Genomic DNA, 16,854 nt, shown 5'->3' on the forward strand with positions numbered 1-16,854 from the left:
TTCGCATACTTTGCACAGACTTTGCATGCGTGGCATATTATCTGCTACATTAACACTAATACACTAGGACAGCCTGCATGCTCAATCACGCGTAGCTACTGAAAGTGTCGTGGTAGGGTCCTCTGCATAATAAGTCACCTAAAATTTTGCCACGTCAAATCCTGCTTCTAAGTGATTTAATATACTAATGCACTCGATTCTTCATCCTGCAGCATGTGGCTGCATATCGCAGGCATGTTAAAACTCAAATATGCCGGCAAAGATGTGGACGTGTTGCCTTTGTAGTATATAATTTTATGAATAAATGATAAGGTGTTTATATATTCTTCACCTAAACCTCAGTTCATGATTTTTTTTTTGGCGAGAAGTCCAATACACAACGGAGAAAATGGTAGAGAAGAAAAGGTAGGGAGCTAGGTCAACTACTTGAGGATAACCAGTTTGCTACCCTACGCGAGGGAACAAGAACGGGAGATCGAAAGAGAGAGAGGAAAGAGCTAGAAATATAGCACACCCCACAGAACGTGCACAAGCACCCTGTCCGTAAGTGTCCATCAACCTGGCGTGTGAACGTGACATCGCCATCCCAGCCACTTCTTCATGTCTGTTTCTTTCAAAAAACATCATCAGTTCATTGGTTGCCTTCACCTGCAATGTCCTTTGTTGATGAAATGCTAGAAGAGAGTAAACAGACATTTGTCGATTGTTAAGGTGCGCTAAAGAGGTACGCAAGTGGCTGCTTCTGCACATTATAAACCGGACAGTCACACATGATGGGGTGTGTGTCTCCTCGCAACTACCAGCATTGCAGATGCCACTGTTGGCCATTTCAATTCGGAAGAAATGCAATTTCGTAAATGGCATGCACTCCTAACCATAAACGATAAAGCAGTGTGGTTCATTTGGCGTCCATTTTCCGTATAGTGCACTTAGCATAGTCCACTTCGCATGTAGTGAGACATCTAAGAGCGCAGGTGGCGTTGACGGTTGGTCAGGTGGGTCAGGCTACTTGGAGGGTACCACAGAGAGAGCATGATCTCCTCTGCAAGCTCTCGAATACTGCTGGCTATGTCAGACTTGAAAGTGGTTATGTATCATCATGTGTGCCATCAAGAGGAGCCCGAGCAGCATTATCGGCGTGTTCGTTTCCTATGACGCCGCCGTGACTTGAAAGCCACTGAAATATCACGTGTTGCCCTTTCTCGTGTGATGTGTGAACAAAGTGCCGAATTTCAAATATGAGCTGTTCGCATGGCCGACGACACAGTGCTGATAGCACAGATTGTAGGGCTGCCTTGGAGCCGGTGAAGATCGACCTACGTTGAGGTGGTTCCTGATTGACCAATCGAAGTGCAGCGCGCACTGCAGCTAGTTCCGCAGTTGTCAACGTCGTGGGGTGGTCTGTACTAAAGCATATGGTAATAGATCTTGATGGGACAACCACTGCTCCGGAGAAAAACTGGAGTTTTGTGGAACAATTAGTATGTATATGTATCCTGTCCGCATACCTCCTGTGCAAAAGGAGCAGAGACAGTTGATTCAGCCCTGGCCACGACAGCTCAAATTCCTTCCGGATTCGTGACACTGATATACACTGTAGGCCGAATAAGGCAACAGAGTGGCATCGATGGTTTATATCCTTTGATGAAGCCCGAGGGAAGCTTGGTGTTGTACTTAACGATAGCTTTAGCTTAGGATACTTGGCGTTTGTCTGAAGGCAGTGTGGTAAGGGTATGACAGGCATTTACTTTTTAAATTATTTTCCTTTCATTTCACTCTTAATAACGTTGCAGATATAAATAACTAAAATAATACAGTTATAAATTAGTTGGAATACTTGTCAAATTATTCTCGTCGCTGATCATCAGCGAATAGCTAATGTGCGAAAAGAGATGTTCTTAAACAAGCAATTGCAGGCATAGGATGCTTCCTATGAGAGCTAATTCTGAAGATCTTATGTTGCTTGTAGGATAACGATTTGCAATATAGAATTGAAACACAACAAAAAGTCAGGTCAATACAACTAAAATTTATTAGAAATACAATATTTAACTTATGTTGTATAGAGCAGCTTATGTACTTGGTTAACAAATGTTCACATTATATTTCACTGGATAGAATTTCGCACCGTATATAAACTTTATTGAGACCAGCTGGAAGAGTTCTCTGAGCTGATAAAGTTAGGTTTTTATAATGAGTTCCTCAAACATTGATTAAAAGTCTTACAGAAGAGGATACATTACTGGTTAAGTCGTTAATCTAAGTGAGAAAAAGTAGAAGATTTAGAACACATCATTGGTGCATGCAAGACGTTACAGCACATTAGTAAAACTTATCACCAATATATGTTAGAAATGTTTGCACTTAGGCGAGAAAAAAATCACCCAGCAAGTTTTAAAACGCTCGAGTCTAGTTTGAAAGTACTTCATTTTCGAACAAGTTTCTCGTAGGCAATGCCCTAAGGCAGAAATCGATATCGATGGAGTCTTGCGATCCTTTATGTATGTTCACGTGCGTGTTTGCATGTGTGCGTGAATGTACGGTATATATGTAAAATTTGGAAGGATATTTTTACACATTTCATACCCCCTCCGCCCTCTTGATGCGCCAACACTAATAGAGCTCAAAAGCCCTGACAGCGCCACTGATGGTACGATCGATGGAGAAGGGACTCATTGGCAAAATATAGAAAAAAATAGGAGCCGGGCATCAAAGAATAATATTCCGTAAAACCACATTGGAGCTCACTGAAACAGGGACCCAACACTTAGACAGATAAAAAAAAAGATCCATAAATTTAGATTTCTGCTGGCCAAACCGCTTCACTTTTCATCCTTTCCAGCCCAATAATAATACTTTCAAGTATTCCTTTTTTCCGCGCACTGCCAAAGAATGGAATGAGCTTGACAGCAAAATTATTCAAACAGACAGTATCGAGGCATTTGAAAAATTTATATCTGACTAGTGTTTTTTTTTTCTTCGTGAAACATTTTTTATGTTGTTTGAAGTGCTTTGTTCTGTGTTGACTGCAGTATTGTACTGTTGATTTTGTTGTACTATGTACACCCACTCTGCTATGGCCCCAAGTTGGGGCTAGCAGTATTGCTAAATAAATAAATAAATAAATAAATAAATAAATAAATAAATAAATAAATAAATAAATCCTGGTGTTTCCCACGAAGTCAGGCAGCCCACACGCTCCGACTCTAATCTGCGCGAATACCGAAAAAAAAGCACACGTTCCGAGAAGCTGCAAACGGCAAGAACATGTCCATCGCTCGGTGGCCTAAACGTAAGTGCCACAAAAATCAAAGAAACTAACACACGCGAGGCAAACATCAAATAAGATCGCGCACGAAACGCGAAGCACATGCAGCAAATTAGACATGTTGCAGGTCACAAAAAAACAAATACATGCTTCTAATAATGGAGCACATGCTAAGCTCAGAAGGTACTTCATTGAAATACATTTCTGATTTGGTTGAAGGGTGTGCAATAAGCTATGCTTGGAAATGATATGTCTCCTCTGGGTGATGCGCTAAAAAGCTTCGCTTGTCGTCAGCCTTCACAGAGTCGAATGTTTGGTCCTTTTTTAAGAACTTGTGCTTGAGAAGAAGAATACATTTCTCGCTATTACTATCAAAATGAATATCCACGAAAACCATAGGAAGAAAAGGATATCAGGAAATGTTCGGGAGCGTGTTATGAATACCGGTAACAAAATAATAAAGCTATATTAAGCGCAAACCCTAAAAAAACTTGTTTTTGGGCTAGTGGACAGTTTTTTTGTTTTTTAAATAAGAATAATTGGATGCAAAATTTGTACTTTCGCTTACGCATGCACTCACACACTCATATTTGATTGCGTGAATGTGTAGATGTGCACGTATTTTGATGTGCCATTTCCGCTCGTTTCATTTTACAAAAAAGAAAAACTGTGGAGCGGCAGGCACCCTTCTTTCCACGAAGTTACTGCCCGTTAGACCAACCATTCGTTTAGGTTCATGGACACCACCTAAACTCCGGAAAATTTCTTTCATCGTTCTTCTCTGCGGAAGATTTCAAGACGGGCGCTTCGGCTTCAACGGGTGCTTTTATGTATGTAAGATCTATCACTACTCACGATCGAGATCATGACTTTTTCTTTTTTTCTTCGTGGTAGCTGGTGAGAACTTATATGTTGGAAAATTCTAAATACAACATAGATGATGGTAGCTCATGCTTTAACATCCCCTGCCATGCTCTTAGTCTAACAACACTACTATAGATCATAATAAAACAGGCTGGACAGGCTTCAGCACGATTTGGACGAAGACTAAGGAGCAACACAGAACAGAGAAAAGCGCTGTGCGTTCTGTGTTTCTCTTTCTCCTTGTTCTTCGTCTAAACCACGCTGAAACCTATCCGAGTATGTACCAACTCGCCCAAGCCAAAGTGCTATCAAAACAGACAAGACTACGCAAATATTGAAGCAAACGCTACGACACTACAAGCTTCCCGCGCATTCTTCGAGACAAGTTTCGCCAGGATGCCTGCAGGTGGCGCTACCATCATCGCAATTCTTACGAGGCTCTGAATCGATAACAACTGCCACCGAGTAGCCTCACTCAGTCGGAGGAACGTCGCACAAGCGGCAGCAGTCTCGTGTGCAGCAATTACTTTGAATGAACGCAAAATCGGAATGAATGGAACACATTTCTTGTTGTGAAATGGTTCTACAAACTAAAAACTAAAAGATTCGAAAAAAGTTTTTCATCAACTATATGCATACGGAGAAAGGGAAGTGCCTGCTCGTGCGCGAAAGTGCCGACCAATGAAGATGTATTCACGCATTCAAGTTATCTATTTCGCCACTCTATTGCAAAATGCCTGTTATATGTGGTTGCATTAACGAATAATCTCGCACCAAGAATCACTACGTACCACTCAGGAACAACAATAACCAAGCGTCTTTGTTTTCGTCGGGATAATTGCAGCGAAATTCTGATTTCAGGGGCGAAGCTCCTTAAGGCGTGGGCTGGTCTATTCCTTGTATGTATTTATGTAGTAGTACGTAGCCACCGGTGGCACATACCCGCTCTAGAATGGGTATGTGCGACAGTGGATGCGAGATGGGAGATGGTGGTACTTGGAATGTTCACTAGATGGACGCACGGACGGACGGACAGACAGACAGACTAGCAGGCAGACGGTCAGATATATAGACGCGTGGGCGTACAGGTGGATAGACGCGCGGACAGGCAGACAGATGTATGGACGGACTCATGGACGGACACCTGGACAGACGGACGGACGCATGTATGGACGCACGGGTGGTCGTATGCACGGACGGATGCACGTACGGGCTGACGGACACTTCGCCCCACTCATCATCATTCACTCCGTAGATATGATGTGGTTCTTTGTTATTTTATTACTTCTAAACTGCTCATTGCATAAAATTTGTTCCAGTGCGCAGCTGACCCCCCAGCTAAGTATTATTTACTGACAGACTATGCGAGGTACCGATAATGTCTGTATGGCACAGCAAACGTTCATTTATCAAACAACCCTGTTATCATACCTAAATAAGCAGTGTGAATCAAGGGTTCACAAATCAAGAAAATTAAAAAAACACTTATTGATGGCTTTCTCAAAGCACGGGAATATTACCGTGCACTTTAGACTTAAAATGTAATCATGTACTAGCGTTCCTGGCATTCAATATGCAGAAATCCTTTAACGGGGGCCCTCCTTAGGCGGTAAAGAAGATTTATAGAAGCCCATTCTTTGGCTAAAAAAAAGAATGCTCCCGTCAGCAATATGCCTAGTCTTGCACCCTTGGGATAACCCTGTGAGTGGTAGCTGGTTATCAGGGAAATGTGCCGTTTCACAGAAACACTACATAACATGCACATGCACGCTCGCTGTCGGCCTGTACGGCCGACAGCGAGCGAACGATCTTCTCTCCAAGATCGAGTAAGTTTCAAAGTTTTTTTCCAGGCTTGTTAATACACGAGACTGTTGGTCAAACTCTCAATACTTCAATAATGAGACACACTTCATATGCCCTTTTTAACTGCATGGCTCAATAGAGTGAAGAGCTATGCAATCTGGCAAGTTACGTCGTTGTGGAACCAACCGTAAAGAAGTCATCATTGGTGCTATTTACAAAGTCGAGTTATAGAAAAGAGTAGGGAAAACACTCACTTGTGTTCTACAGTGAAGGACAAAATGACGTAGATAGCCCTAGTAAAAATGGGTTTATACAGTCTAGACACCACCTTTATTCCTTTTTTTGGGGGTGAAGCAGGATTGGATCGCTTATCGCATCCAAGCAACATAAAGCGAGCCGTTGTAAAGACTGAACTTATGAGACGCCCCTACGTGACCATAAATAGAGGTGGCAACGGGTACGGCATGAAAGTCTGCGGAACAAAGCGAATGTGTGCAGTTTGCGGAAATCGCGTAGCAGCTATTCAAACAACCCGAAAGCATTGCTCGGAATGGCCTTCCAACTAACGTTCTCAATGGTGTGCACGGAAGAAAATATATCCGCGCGTAAGAATAGTCACCACAGAGGAAACGTCGGAATCGCTGGGCGCAGCGAGAAAGGAATGTTTATCGGACACGCGTGACGCCGATGCAGAGCTCTCCACTCAGCTGTCGCATTGGTTCAAAAATCGATGTGATAGTTCATGAAACGGAGTTTTAAAAAAAGTGTATATATGATTTAGTGTCTCAGTACTTGTCTGGTCAGCATGAATTTCTCGCATTCAAATCTACAAGCTATAATTTGTTCCATGACAAAGGATGCATAAAACGCGCGAATACTTCAATTTCTTCTCTAGTATAGTTCGCATTACTCTTGCCTAAAGGAGCACTCCTCCGACTGTGTGGCTCCTAGAATCCTAAACTTTGACTTTTTCGTCCACAAATGTTTCGCGATCATTCGATTTTTTTCTTTAACTGTTAAAAATAACTGGGTGTTTAACGACAGCAACTTGTAGATATGCAACCGAAATACTGTTCGAGGCTCCAAACTGGGACATAACTTCTAACGGGCGCTGTACATTTGTTAAAAAATGTTACTTTAATACGTCGTATGCACCAGACATCAACTTTTGTGCTGATAAGAGATAGTGCGCCAGCATTTCTATTGTTCTGACTGACGACTTTTCATAAATTGTAATTCAAATAATTGTTTTGTGAGAGTTATAATAATTGTGACGGTCGGTTGAAAGTGTGCGAAAACAATACCGGAACGAAGAAAATTCTTGCTTGTGCACATAAGGACAGCGTCTTTCATGAAGGAAATAAGTATGCGACCTTCGTCACTTAAGGGTTCCGAGAAAACTGTCATTTGACGGTTTGACGTCACTTAGTCCACCCCGTCTCATGGTCCCTCTTCTTTGGGAGGTTATTTAAGGTCGGACCTAAAGCTTGTGCAATCGACAGCGCAAAAATGAATTAGGTGCAGCGAGACTCTCGTGATTTAGCACGTGACAGCACAAATAAATGCGTGAAAAGAAAAAAAAAGCCATGGCGGAGGTTTTATTTTCGTGCTCCGTGAGCATGGCGAAAACGCATCCCGCTAAGACGGAACTCGCGCCAGAGCCGTTTCGCCGCGCGCTTATTCTGCCCATTTTCGCGCGCGCGATCCTGTCACAGTGCTGAATGTCGTGTCGCGGAACGACAGCAGTCCGGGAAGCAGGGCTCGACTGTGAAACCCACGTGCTACACGAAAATTCCTTTCTGCTCCCGGCCGGCCCAGTGCTCGAGCAGCGACGCGCCGCCCAGGAAAAGTGAGTGCCCGCTTTTTTTTTTCTACCTTAGCAAGGAGACAAGTGAGGAAAGGGCAGCACTTTTCTGTGCACTTTTTCCGCCCGTATAAGAACGCTTCCCCCTGAGTGTGGAGCACCAGAGAGCCCGTTGTAACAGCAACGCATACTATACTTACTTCGGGTGCGCCCTCAAGTACACGCCAAGACACCGCACCGACTCGCCTTGTGTACCACCACCACCTTCTCCGAATACTTCCCCCGGAGTACGCGAACTATGATCGGCACAAAATTCTGGACCTTCGTCATCGTCCTCCTAGGTAGGCCTGCTTTGGATGACACCTTCGTTTTCCTGCAATAATGGATTTAAGCCACGGCCCGGCTGTTGACAAACTCTGTTTTGCATCCGTGCCGCTGCTCTTTCTACTGGTGCACTTAACTAACCCTGTGACCGTGCTGAATGGTTTGCCAGTTTTGTTGGAGAGTGTTATGAGTGTAGGATTGTATGTTTTCGAGTTCTTGCGATATTCTTTAATATTCTGAGTATGGGAAATGGTGAACGTTCTCTGCACGTGTAAGCGCTGACCCCCTTGCGTGCTCAGAGAATATTCACACGTAATAATGTGCGGTAAATAACGAAAAGGTCCGAGTCACTCTAGAAAGTTTAAATTGTCCTTGAAGAAGGTTTTCGCATATTTTGCTGAGATCGTTAACAAATTATCCAGATAATGGAAGCAAATTATAGGTGCAGTTCTATGCCGACAGAATGAGCTATTCTGTCCTATTTACGGACTTGTGGAATGCATCTATTTGCATGAAACAAGAATTTTTATTTTTTAAAAATCTTACTTTTAAAACAAGCTAACTTGAAAGCGCATCAAGCTCACTCTTCATTCACAGAAAAATAAGTTAATACTTGACATACTTAATCAAGGAGAGAATCAGCACTGGCATTTAGGTGCCCTTTGCAAGTATAGCAAAAAGTGTCAACTGCTTCTGCAGCACTTATATGAAGTTAATGAGATAGACAGAAGCCTAAAAATCAGAAACATATTTTATCTGTGAAACCCTAGACTACTTTCGTTATGCTGAGGACCACACTTTTAACGGAAGAGCACGTAATTTCACCTGTATTATTTTGTACCATGATAATACGCCAGAACACTGACTACAACCTGGCGCCCCTTTTTCTTACCCCACCGTGAGATGAGCATGTTTTGTGCTTAGCGTTCCTCTACTTCCTATGCATATAAAACGCAATGTAAGTCATGACGTGAGGGGTCCAACAAGAGCTGTGCTCAGGAATATGGAGTCTTGACGCAATACGCCAGTGGTGGTAAAACACAGATTCTGCTACAAGCTAGCGTTTCGACAACGAGTGTTGCGTTCCCCAATGTAGCTGCTACCAGTCGCCTCTCCGATAAAATCTTCAGAGAAAATAACCACACTACAAATTATTCAAAAACTCAGTGACGATGCCAAGAAGAAAGTTGATCAAAGAATGAATATGTGATCATATTCGATGTAACATAAGGACAGTGTGTGTGTGGGGGGGGGGGGGGGGGAAGTGAAGGCTCGAAGCGACGAGAAATCGATAACTTGTCGCCTTGACAAACACAGGTACACTTGTCCAAACGTTGGTTTCAGCGAAACCCCCCCTTCAACCATTTCTCATCTGTGTCTTCAATGTGATGAGACATGCTTAATTAACATGCTTCACATGCTTCTCGTGAACTAGACGCAACTATTCATATTACACAAGTGAATTTATGTGCTTTGAAAGGCCAGCTGGGTATTACACCAAGATGTTTTTTATCTTGTATGTTCCTTTCCCTCACGGTCCAGTAAGTTAGTGCAAGATAGCACTGTTAATCATAATTTGCCAGTGTTCACTGCATGTTCTGTACTTATGTCAACCATCGTTCAGGGAGTGGTTTTTGTCCTGATTTTCTTGTTTTCTCCTTTATTCGTGTACTCAAAACCATATGCTCTACGCTCAAATACTCATATCTGAGAGCACGGATGTGTGATATGCAGTGACTTGGCACTTTTCCAATGAGTGACGGCGTTGATCTTTCCTTCGTTGATAGACTTGTTTGTATTTTCTTTTTAGCTATTGAGCTTAATGAGGAACCGCTATGGCAACAGCTTTTTAAATCATCATAAATTACCGGAAAGTGTTAGGAAAGCAACTGTTTCCGGGGATAAAGCTGCAGATATTGTGTACTATCATCATAATAAAATCGAGAGATCATTATTCGTGCCATCACACCATTCGACAAAAAAATCTTCAGCGACATCTATTTGGGAAGCAATCGCACATAAATGAAGTTTTAGTCACCAACCAGTTCAAAGCGCTCTACTACGAGAAAATCCCAAAGTCTTGAAACACTTCATGACAATAAGAGAAGATTAATATTTCTGAATGTCAACTAATAATATTGCGCGATCTTAAAGGGGTTGTGCAACACTTTTTGAGCATGGTCAAAAACAGTGCCGATTGGTAAAAGAGCCTCTCGACAACACGCGAGCCAAATATTATAGCGTAGCACGCGGACTGAAATTAACAATAAATTGTCAAAGTCAGCTAAAAATAGCTTTATATTCTCTCGACAAACCACAAATTAAGTCCAAAAACCACTCGTAGTAAGCCCATCTATCAATCATTCGCTGATTTGAACATGGTGCACTCGGTCGTTGCAGAGATCGCCGCGGGAGGCCATCACTTGTCCACGCGTGCGCGCGCGATCGCACCGAAAAAGCCACGTATTCGAAGAAAAAAAAAAGTGCTCAAGGGAACAAGGCGCGCATGACGTTTTTTTATTTTATTTTCCCTCCCATCCCTTCCTGCTTAGTCTCCAGCGCTTTCGTCAGGACGAGAGAAGAGAGAAAGCGAATGCAGCATGTGACAAATTTTTGTAACTCTGGTCGTACTGGACAGATTCTTAAAATTTTTGCGACGTTGAATTTTTGAGGAAATACGCTTTTCCAGTGAAATATTTCATGGTTACTCAAAAAAGTGTTTTGGGGGCCCTTTAAGTGTCAATGCTTCCCCCCAATATATGTCATCGCATTACGATGTCATCATATCGCACGCAGGGACTCTTGGCTCGCTGGACGGCGTTCATGACACCAGGAATTACAACAGGAAGAATCACCGCAGGAACGAGGTAGAAATTTTGGGGACGTATCACAGTCGTTTTTCAGTGTATAAATGACTACCTTTCACCACCCAGTGTGTCCCCGAATTATATCGTTAATGTTTGCACGAATAACATAAATAAACAAAAGCATGTATAGTACATTTTAACTTCTGTGTATTCGCGATAGCACTAAGCTGTTAGTTCATGAACAAACTAATCACTTCAAAATATACCACACATCTTCATGTTTGAGGTGTACACGCTTCATTTAAAATTTGTGCACTTTAGCGTGTCCATTCAGGAGTCTCAACTATCATCACCAGTCAAGGCTGAAGAAAAAGGAAAATGCACGATTCAAGAAGATTGATCAGACACGTGGAGTTGGCAACTCTGCACTAGGGCAAGGAGTCAGAAAGGGTGCTAGTTGCCCGGATGCGTTGGAGTGCATATAAAGTGTACGAACATTTCAAAGGTGTGTCGACATTTGGTATTCTAGCAATGTTGCCGTGGATTTCTTTGCAAACGACTTGCACAGCCATGGACCAAAGATTCGTTTCCGAAAATGGTATTCGAAACGGCATTAGGAACGCTGCAAAAACAAATATGAGACAGGATGCTTATACGTATGTGTGCTTTCTAGAATCTCTCTCTCTTGAATAGAGAAGTATCAGAAAATTACTGTCGCATAAAGCATATCAATGCCCCATTTCTGGCTATTGCTGTATGTGAGCTATCTACTCACCCGCAGCATTACTATGAGCATTCTATGAATTGACGTTTATACACATGTCAACTCACACGTATTCTAAAACATTATGGTTCATGCACGAATTCAGTGTTTATTGATCAACGGCGTGAATTAAGTAAAAAAGTACCTTGAACCCCCCCCCCCCCCCCCGAACCACACATTGTTCCAGGAAGTTTTCACAAGTATATTTATGACATCATCTCTTTCAGGAAAAATGTCCTTACTGATTTACAACCACCCATAACTAGTATTTGAAGGTACTATATCAAAAGACACTGAATACATGAGATATTGGTTTTAAATAACATTGACACTATGGTCGAAGAAGCTCATCAGGGACTAACGGACTCATGAGTCGACTCACTCGAACTCATTCAGACTCAGATTATGCTGTTAGCTTGAATATGAGTGTGTCCGAATGAGTATCATATTGGTGAGTTTGAGTCCGAGAGATTCCGGTTGCAGAAAATTTTTTTTGTGAGCATGAGCCCAAGTGAGCCTGGCTCAGGAAAACTGGTGAGTCTGAGTCCGAGTGGATCCAAAGCGCACGGTATTTTTTTTTTGAGTGAGCTGGAGTGAGTTGAACTTTTTCGCAGATGTATGTCTAAGACTACATTATACTCCAAGAAGTCATAAAACATTTTAGAGGATCTTAGTGCTTCAGACCATCGTGCCCTCATTCACGGCTACTGTTGGACAACATCCTTTTCAAGTGGTCTCCAGTTACCTCTGTTTTCCATTATCATATTGCTTCTTACGACTGCAGACTTGGTGTTTTCGTCACTGCGTAATTTTCATTCGTCCTCGGCTCCATTTTTTTCCATAGGCCCCAACTTTGTAATTCTACGTTTGCGTTAGGTAACTACTAACCGAATCTTTAATTTTGCCGTAATGAATGATGTTGAACTTATTGAAAGACTTCAGTTCATAATACTTGTAGCAACACAGCAGTAGTATATGCAATGAAGCGGCAGCAGTGGGGTGCTCGCTATACACTTTATTAAATTTCATTTTGATAATGAATGACAGATGTAACCCGTAGCATAGCATGTTCTACGTTATTCTCGAAACTGCTATCGCACGTCCGAAACACGCTCTGTGCGGTGCTTTGCTGCTCAGGTACGAGAACCGTTGCCCTCTGGATCGTCCTTTGTGTTTGTCAACGCAAGCACCACGTTCCGTTGTCGCACTGTCGGCTACTTCGCCGACACGGATACCAACTGCCGACTCTACCACGTCTGCCACCGTGTGCCTGGATCCCAGTCGACGTTCTTCTACAGGTACTCCTTCCAGTGCCACAACAAAACAGTCTTTAACCAGGTAACTATCAATATAGTGGTGACAATATAAATGTCGTGTAATAAATTCCTTACAGTAAAATTTGTTCGTTACTAATCTGATTGGTAATCTTCAAGGCTACTAATAGTTCTTAGTATCATCACTTCCGTTTATCGCTGCGAGATCGTAGATCGAGGTCGACCCATTTACCATGTTGTATCATTGCTCGTCGGCCCACAAGTCTGTGAGGGCACTTTTGTGCTTCATGTGGAAGACGGGCTTGAGAGAACGCCTTTGACTTGCGGCAGTACCACTAGTAGTACTTAGTGGTGGTCTAGGCTTCGATGATTCTCGTACGCAGGAAGCAACAATAAACAGTACTGCTTACTTTACTGGCATGCCACTAATTTGTAATGCATTATAAGGGCAGAACAAACTGGCGACACCAGCGGCGTTGGTGGGGTTGTCTTGCTCCGCAAGACCGCGACAAGCTGGCACGCCAACGACAAGCTCGGTCACCTCTTACACAAAATAAGGACGTGAAGTAGGCACACAGTGGGTTGAACTCCCGTTGGTTACAACATTCAGTTACGTGCACTGCAACATGACAAGTATGTAGGGCTTTGCCGCCATTTTTCAAATTCCTTGACTAGTGCTTCTATTGGTCCGCGGCGACCGATTCGGCGGCAGACGCCGCGAAATTGGTTCGAGAGTGATCGGCGCGGAAAGGGCACTTTCGGCGGCCGGAATGCTCAGTGTGAACGCGCCCTTGAACGTGCTGGCGGCTGTACCTATGAACTAAACATAAAAGGGCAATGACATGGCGTTGATCCAGTGCCATTAATGCAAGGTCCTGTTTTATAATGGTGTTGCTTGAATTATAGTAGTTACCAGCTATGAATTTCCTGCCCTATTCTGAGTGGCTTCCTAGAGTGGGGTGCTAGCTATGCGTTAACTGTTATCACGTAATCCCTGGAGTTTCAACCATGAAGTCATCATAAAATAAATGTGCATTCTTATGCACAGGCTTCGAATATCCATGTCCAGAGCCAGCCAGCTCTGCTCGAAGTCCAAGATTTCGAACGAAAAAGAAGAGATTAAGATAAAATATTGGTTGAAGTCAGATAAGTCGGCCTGTGGTAATGCGCTCTAGGCTTCTCTGCGCCTAGACGAATCTTCCTTTCTTTTTTGCTACTGTCAGAAAAAAAATTACTTCCTTCAGCAGTGTTCAGAAAAGCATATCTAATGTCTGTTAGGTGGCTCATCACCTCGTATACATACACCATATTTTGCTAATGCACAATATGGTGTATTCCTCCTCCTCCTTGCTAATGCACCAACATTTAGGCGTTGTATCTCCGCAGGCGACGCTGACATGCACAAACCCGGACGAGTCACTACCGTGTGAGATGTCCAAAGACTTTTACTTCCTTCACGGCAATGAGCTGGACGACTCGGACTACAACTCGGACGGCGAGTTCCTGGAGGACCTCTTCGAGCCCGACTTCAACGTCCCCGTTTACGAGCCGCTGCGAGAAGAGCCCAGTGTGTCTCGGGAGCGTCAAGAAGACGAGCTGGACGACTTCCTGCTCGACGCCTGGGCACCCGTTGAGACTCAACCGCTTGAAGAGCGGGAACAGTTCGGTCGCAGGCTCAGCAAGGCGTCGCTCGAGGGACGGGACCAGCCGCGCGCTCAGTCCACTGACCCTTGAAACTATAACGGACCCTCAGGGCACTTTGTTTCGAAATCAAGGCCACACAAGCCTCCAAAGAACGCACCAAAACGCGCAGTTTGTCATTGTATATAGCTCAAAACGTAACTCCTACGGCCGTAAGCTAGCATTTCCACGTCAAAGCACCGATCAATTTTCTTCCAAAGGACGCAGCTTACACACCCGAGGGAAAAACGTTTTTGCCAGATTTCCTCCGGATTGCCTGCCTTGAGATGCGGCCACCGCCACTATTACGCGGGGTGAGCTAAGCTGGATAGTTGTAGTTTTTTATTTTATTTTGTTGGTATACCAAAAACGCCTCCTTGACCGGGCGTTAGATGACGGGTGATGTTATATACACAAGGCACTTCGTGCGGGCTGGCGGAGCACCGGAATCTGTTCTGCTTAGTTTTTTCTTGTCAAAATGTCTTCGTTTTTTTTCTGACAGGTAATAAGCTATGCAGAAATACACGTGGTCGTGGCCTTCTTCGCGATTCTCCCCGACGGAAAACTCCACTATTCAAAGCTTGTGCATACAGCGCATTAAACATGTTGCTTACAAACGAATAGGGGGCACTAATAGGAAGAAAGAAGGATGTACGATGGACAAAAGTCACTTTCTCGTGGAATGAAGAGCTTGTCAGTGGAAATATGTTTTAAACTATTTTAAATATATTTCATTTCGAGCCAGGTCACTAGCTAGGGCTCAGAACTTCATGTTTAATTATTACTTATTCACTATTACGGTTATTATGTTTTTTTTTTTGCGAAGGTGGTCACGAATTTCAAATCTCCCTTTCCTCTCAGCGTAATGCTTCTCCTCCCCTAATGGTTATTTTTCTTTTCCTTAAAACCCTCTTTTGCAGTCGGGTTACGTCTTCCAACTCTAGGGCTTATAATTGTCGTCTATTGAAGCATGATCTTCCTGCTGCTATCCTTTCTAGCTGCGGGCAAATAAAATTTCTGGACAAACTTGTGGACGGTATGTTCATTTTTTACATGTCCAAAAAATTTAATGGTGTGTGTGGGCATCGAATAACTTGAAAAATCATAACGGTAATCAAGGAACCTTTATACATAGGCCCTAACGCAGTCTTGAATGAAATTGAACGCAAATAATAATAATAATAATAATAATAATATTAATAATAATAATAATAATAATAATAATAATAATAATAATAATAACAATAATAATAATAATAATAATAATAATAAACTTTATTATTATTATTTATTATTACACTTTATAAGGGGGACGGAGGGATGACCGTCGCCGTAGCTGAGTGTCAAAGCATCGCACACTTTATTCGAAGGTCGCAAGTTCCGTTCCTGCTAGCGGCAAGTTATCTCACCGCCCACGTTTTTTTTCTTCACATACACATCCCAACTAGTTCTAATAAGATGTCCTATAATTCTCTTGGCATCATTTTTGTTAGGTCTCATTGATGCTGTTACGGCAATAAAAGGAAAGTAAATAAAAGTGGGCAGATCTCACGTACAGTGGAAATCTATCATATGCGAAGCGCGAATGAGAATGGTTGATATGTCACTTGCAAATCAGCACGACGTTACGAGGCAGACCGACTTAGTACACAGTTTACACAAGTAGAAACGTTTGTGCGTTGGCGTATCTAGATAAGATGCAAGCATGTTGCTTATAGTGATGTGACGACTGCACCACAAACGTTTCCAATATCACCACCGACAGTGGTAGACATGTAAATTAGGCCCTACATGACTTCCATTTGATGATTATCATGATTGCACCTGGCATTTCTGTTCTTTGTTGATTCATGTCACGTAATACCGAATTTGGTATATATTTGTATCTAGCGAAACGGCCGCGAGTGCACTATAAGTCCAGCGTGTATTCATGTTTTACATGATTCGCATATCATGATCATCATGTTTGGACTTGTCATTTAGCTTCATCGTCTATTCGCGTCACATAATATCGAATTTGCCATGTGTGAAGCTAGCGAAACTGTGGTGAGGGCGCGATGGGCATAGCATGTAGTCATGCTTTACATGGAAAGCATATAATTATTATCATGCTTGGACGTGTCATTTACCTTCATCGTCTATTCACGTCACGTAATACTATATTTTGTATATGTGAAGCTAACGAAACGGCCGCGAGTGCATCCAGAGCATGGTATGTACTCATGTTTTACATGACACTCATGTCATGATTATCATATTCGCACCAG

At 42.8% G+C, this 16,854-nt stretch overlaps 1 protein-coding gene across 1 annotated transcript; it reads left to right on the plus strand.

Annotated features, from left to right (window-relative positions):
• The first annotated feature begins 7,916 nt into the window (after window positions 1-7,916).
• LOC119175543 (uncharacterized) lies at window positions 7,917-15,604 on the plus strand. The gene is made up of 4 exons (XM_037426456.2): window positions 7,917-8,080; window positions 10,860-10,930; window positions 12,771-12,971; window positions 14,294-15,604. Exons 1-4 carry the CDS (start codon window positions 8,038-8,040, stop codon window positions 14,639-14,641), a joined length of 663 nt encoding a protein of 220 aa, XP_037282353.2. The 5' UTR covers window positions 7,917-8,037; the 3' UTR covers window positions 14,642-15,604.
• Window positions 15,605-16,854: the final 1,250 nt, after the last annotated feature.

Source organism: Rhipicephalus microplus, chromosome X, assembly GCF_043290135.1.
Source record: "Rhipicephalus microplus isolate Deutch F79 chromosome X, USDA_Rmic, whole genome shotgun sequence".
NCBI classification, from domain to species: Eukaryota; Metazoa; Arthropoda; class Arachnida; order Ixodida; family Ixodidae; genus Rhipicephalus; species Rhipicephalus microplus.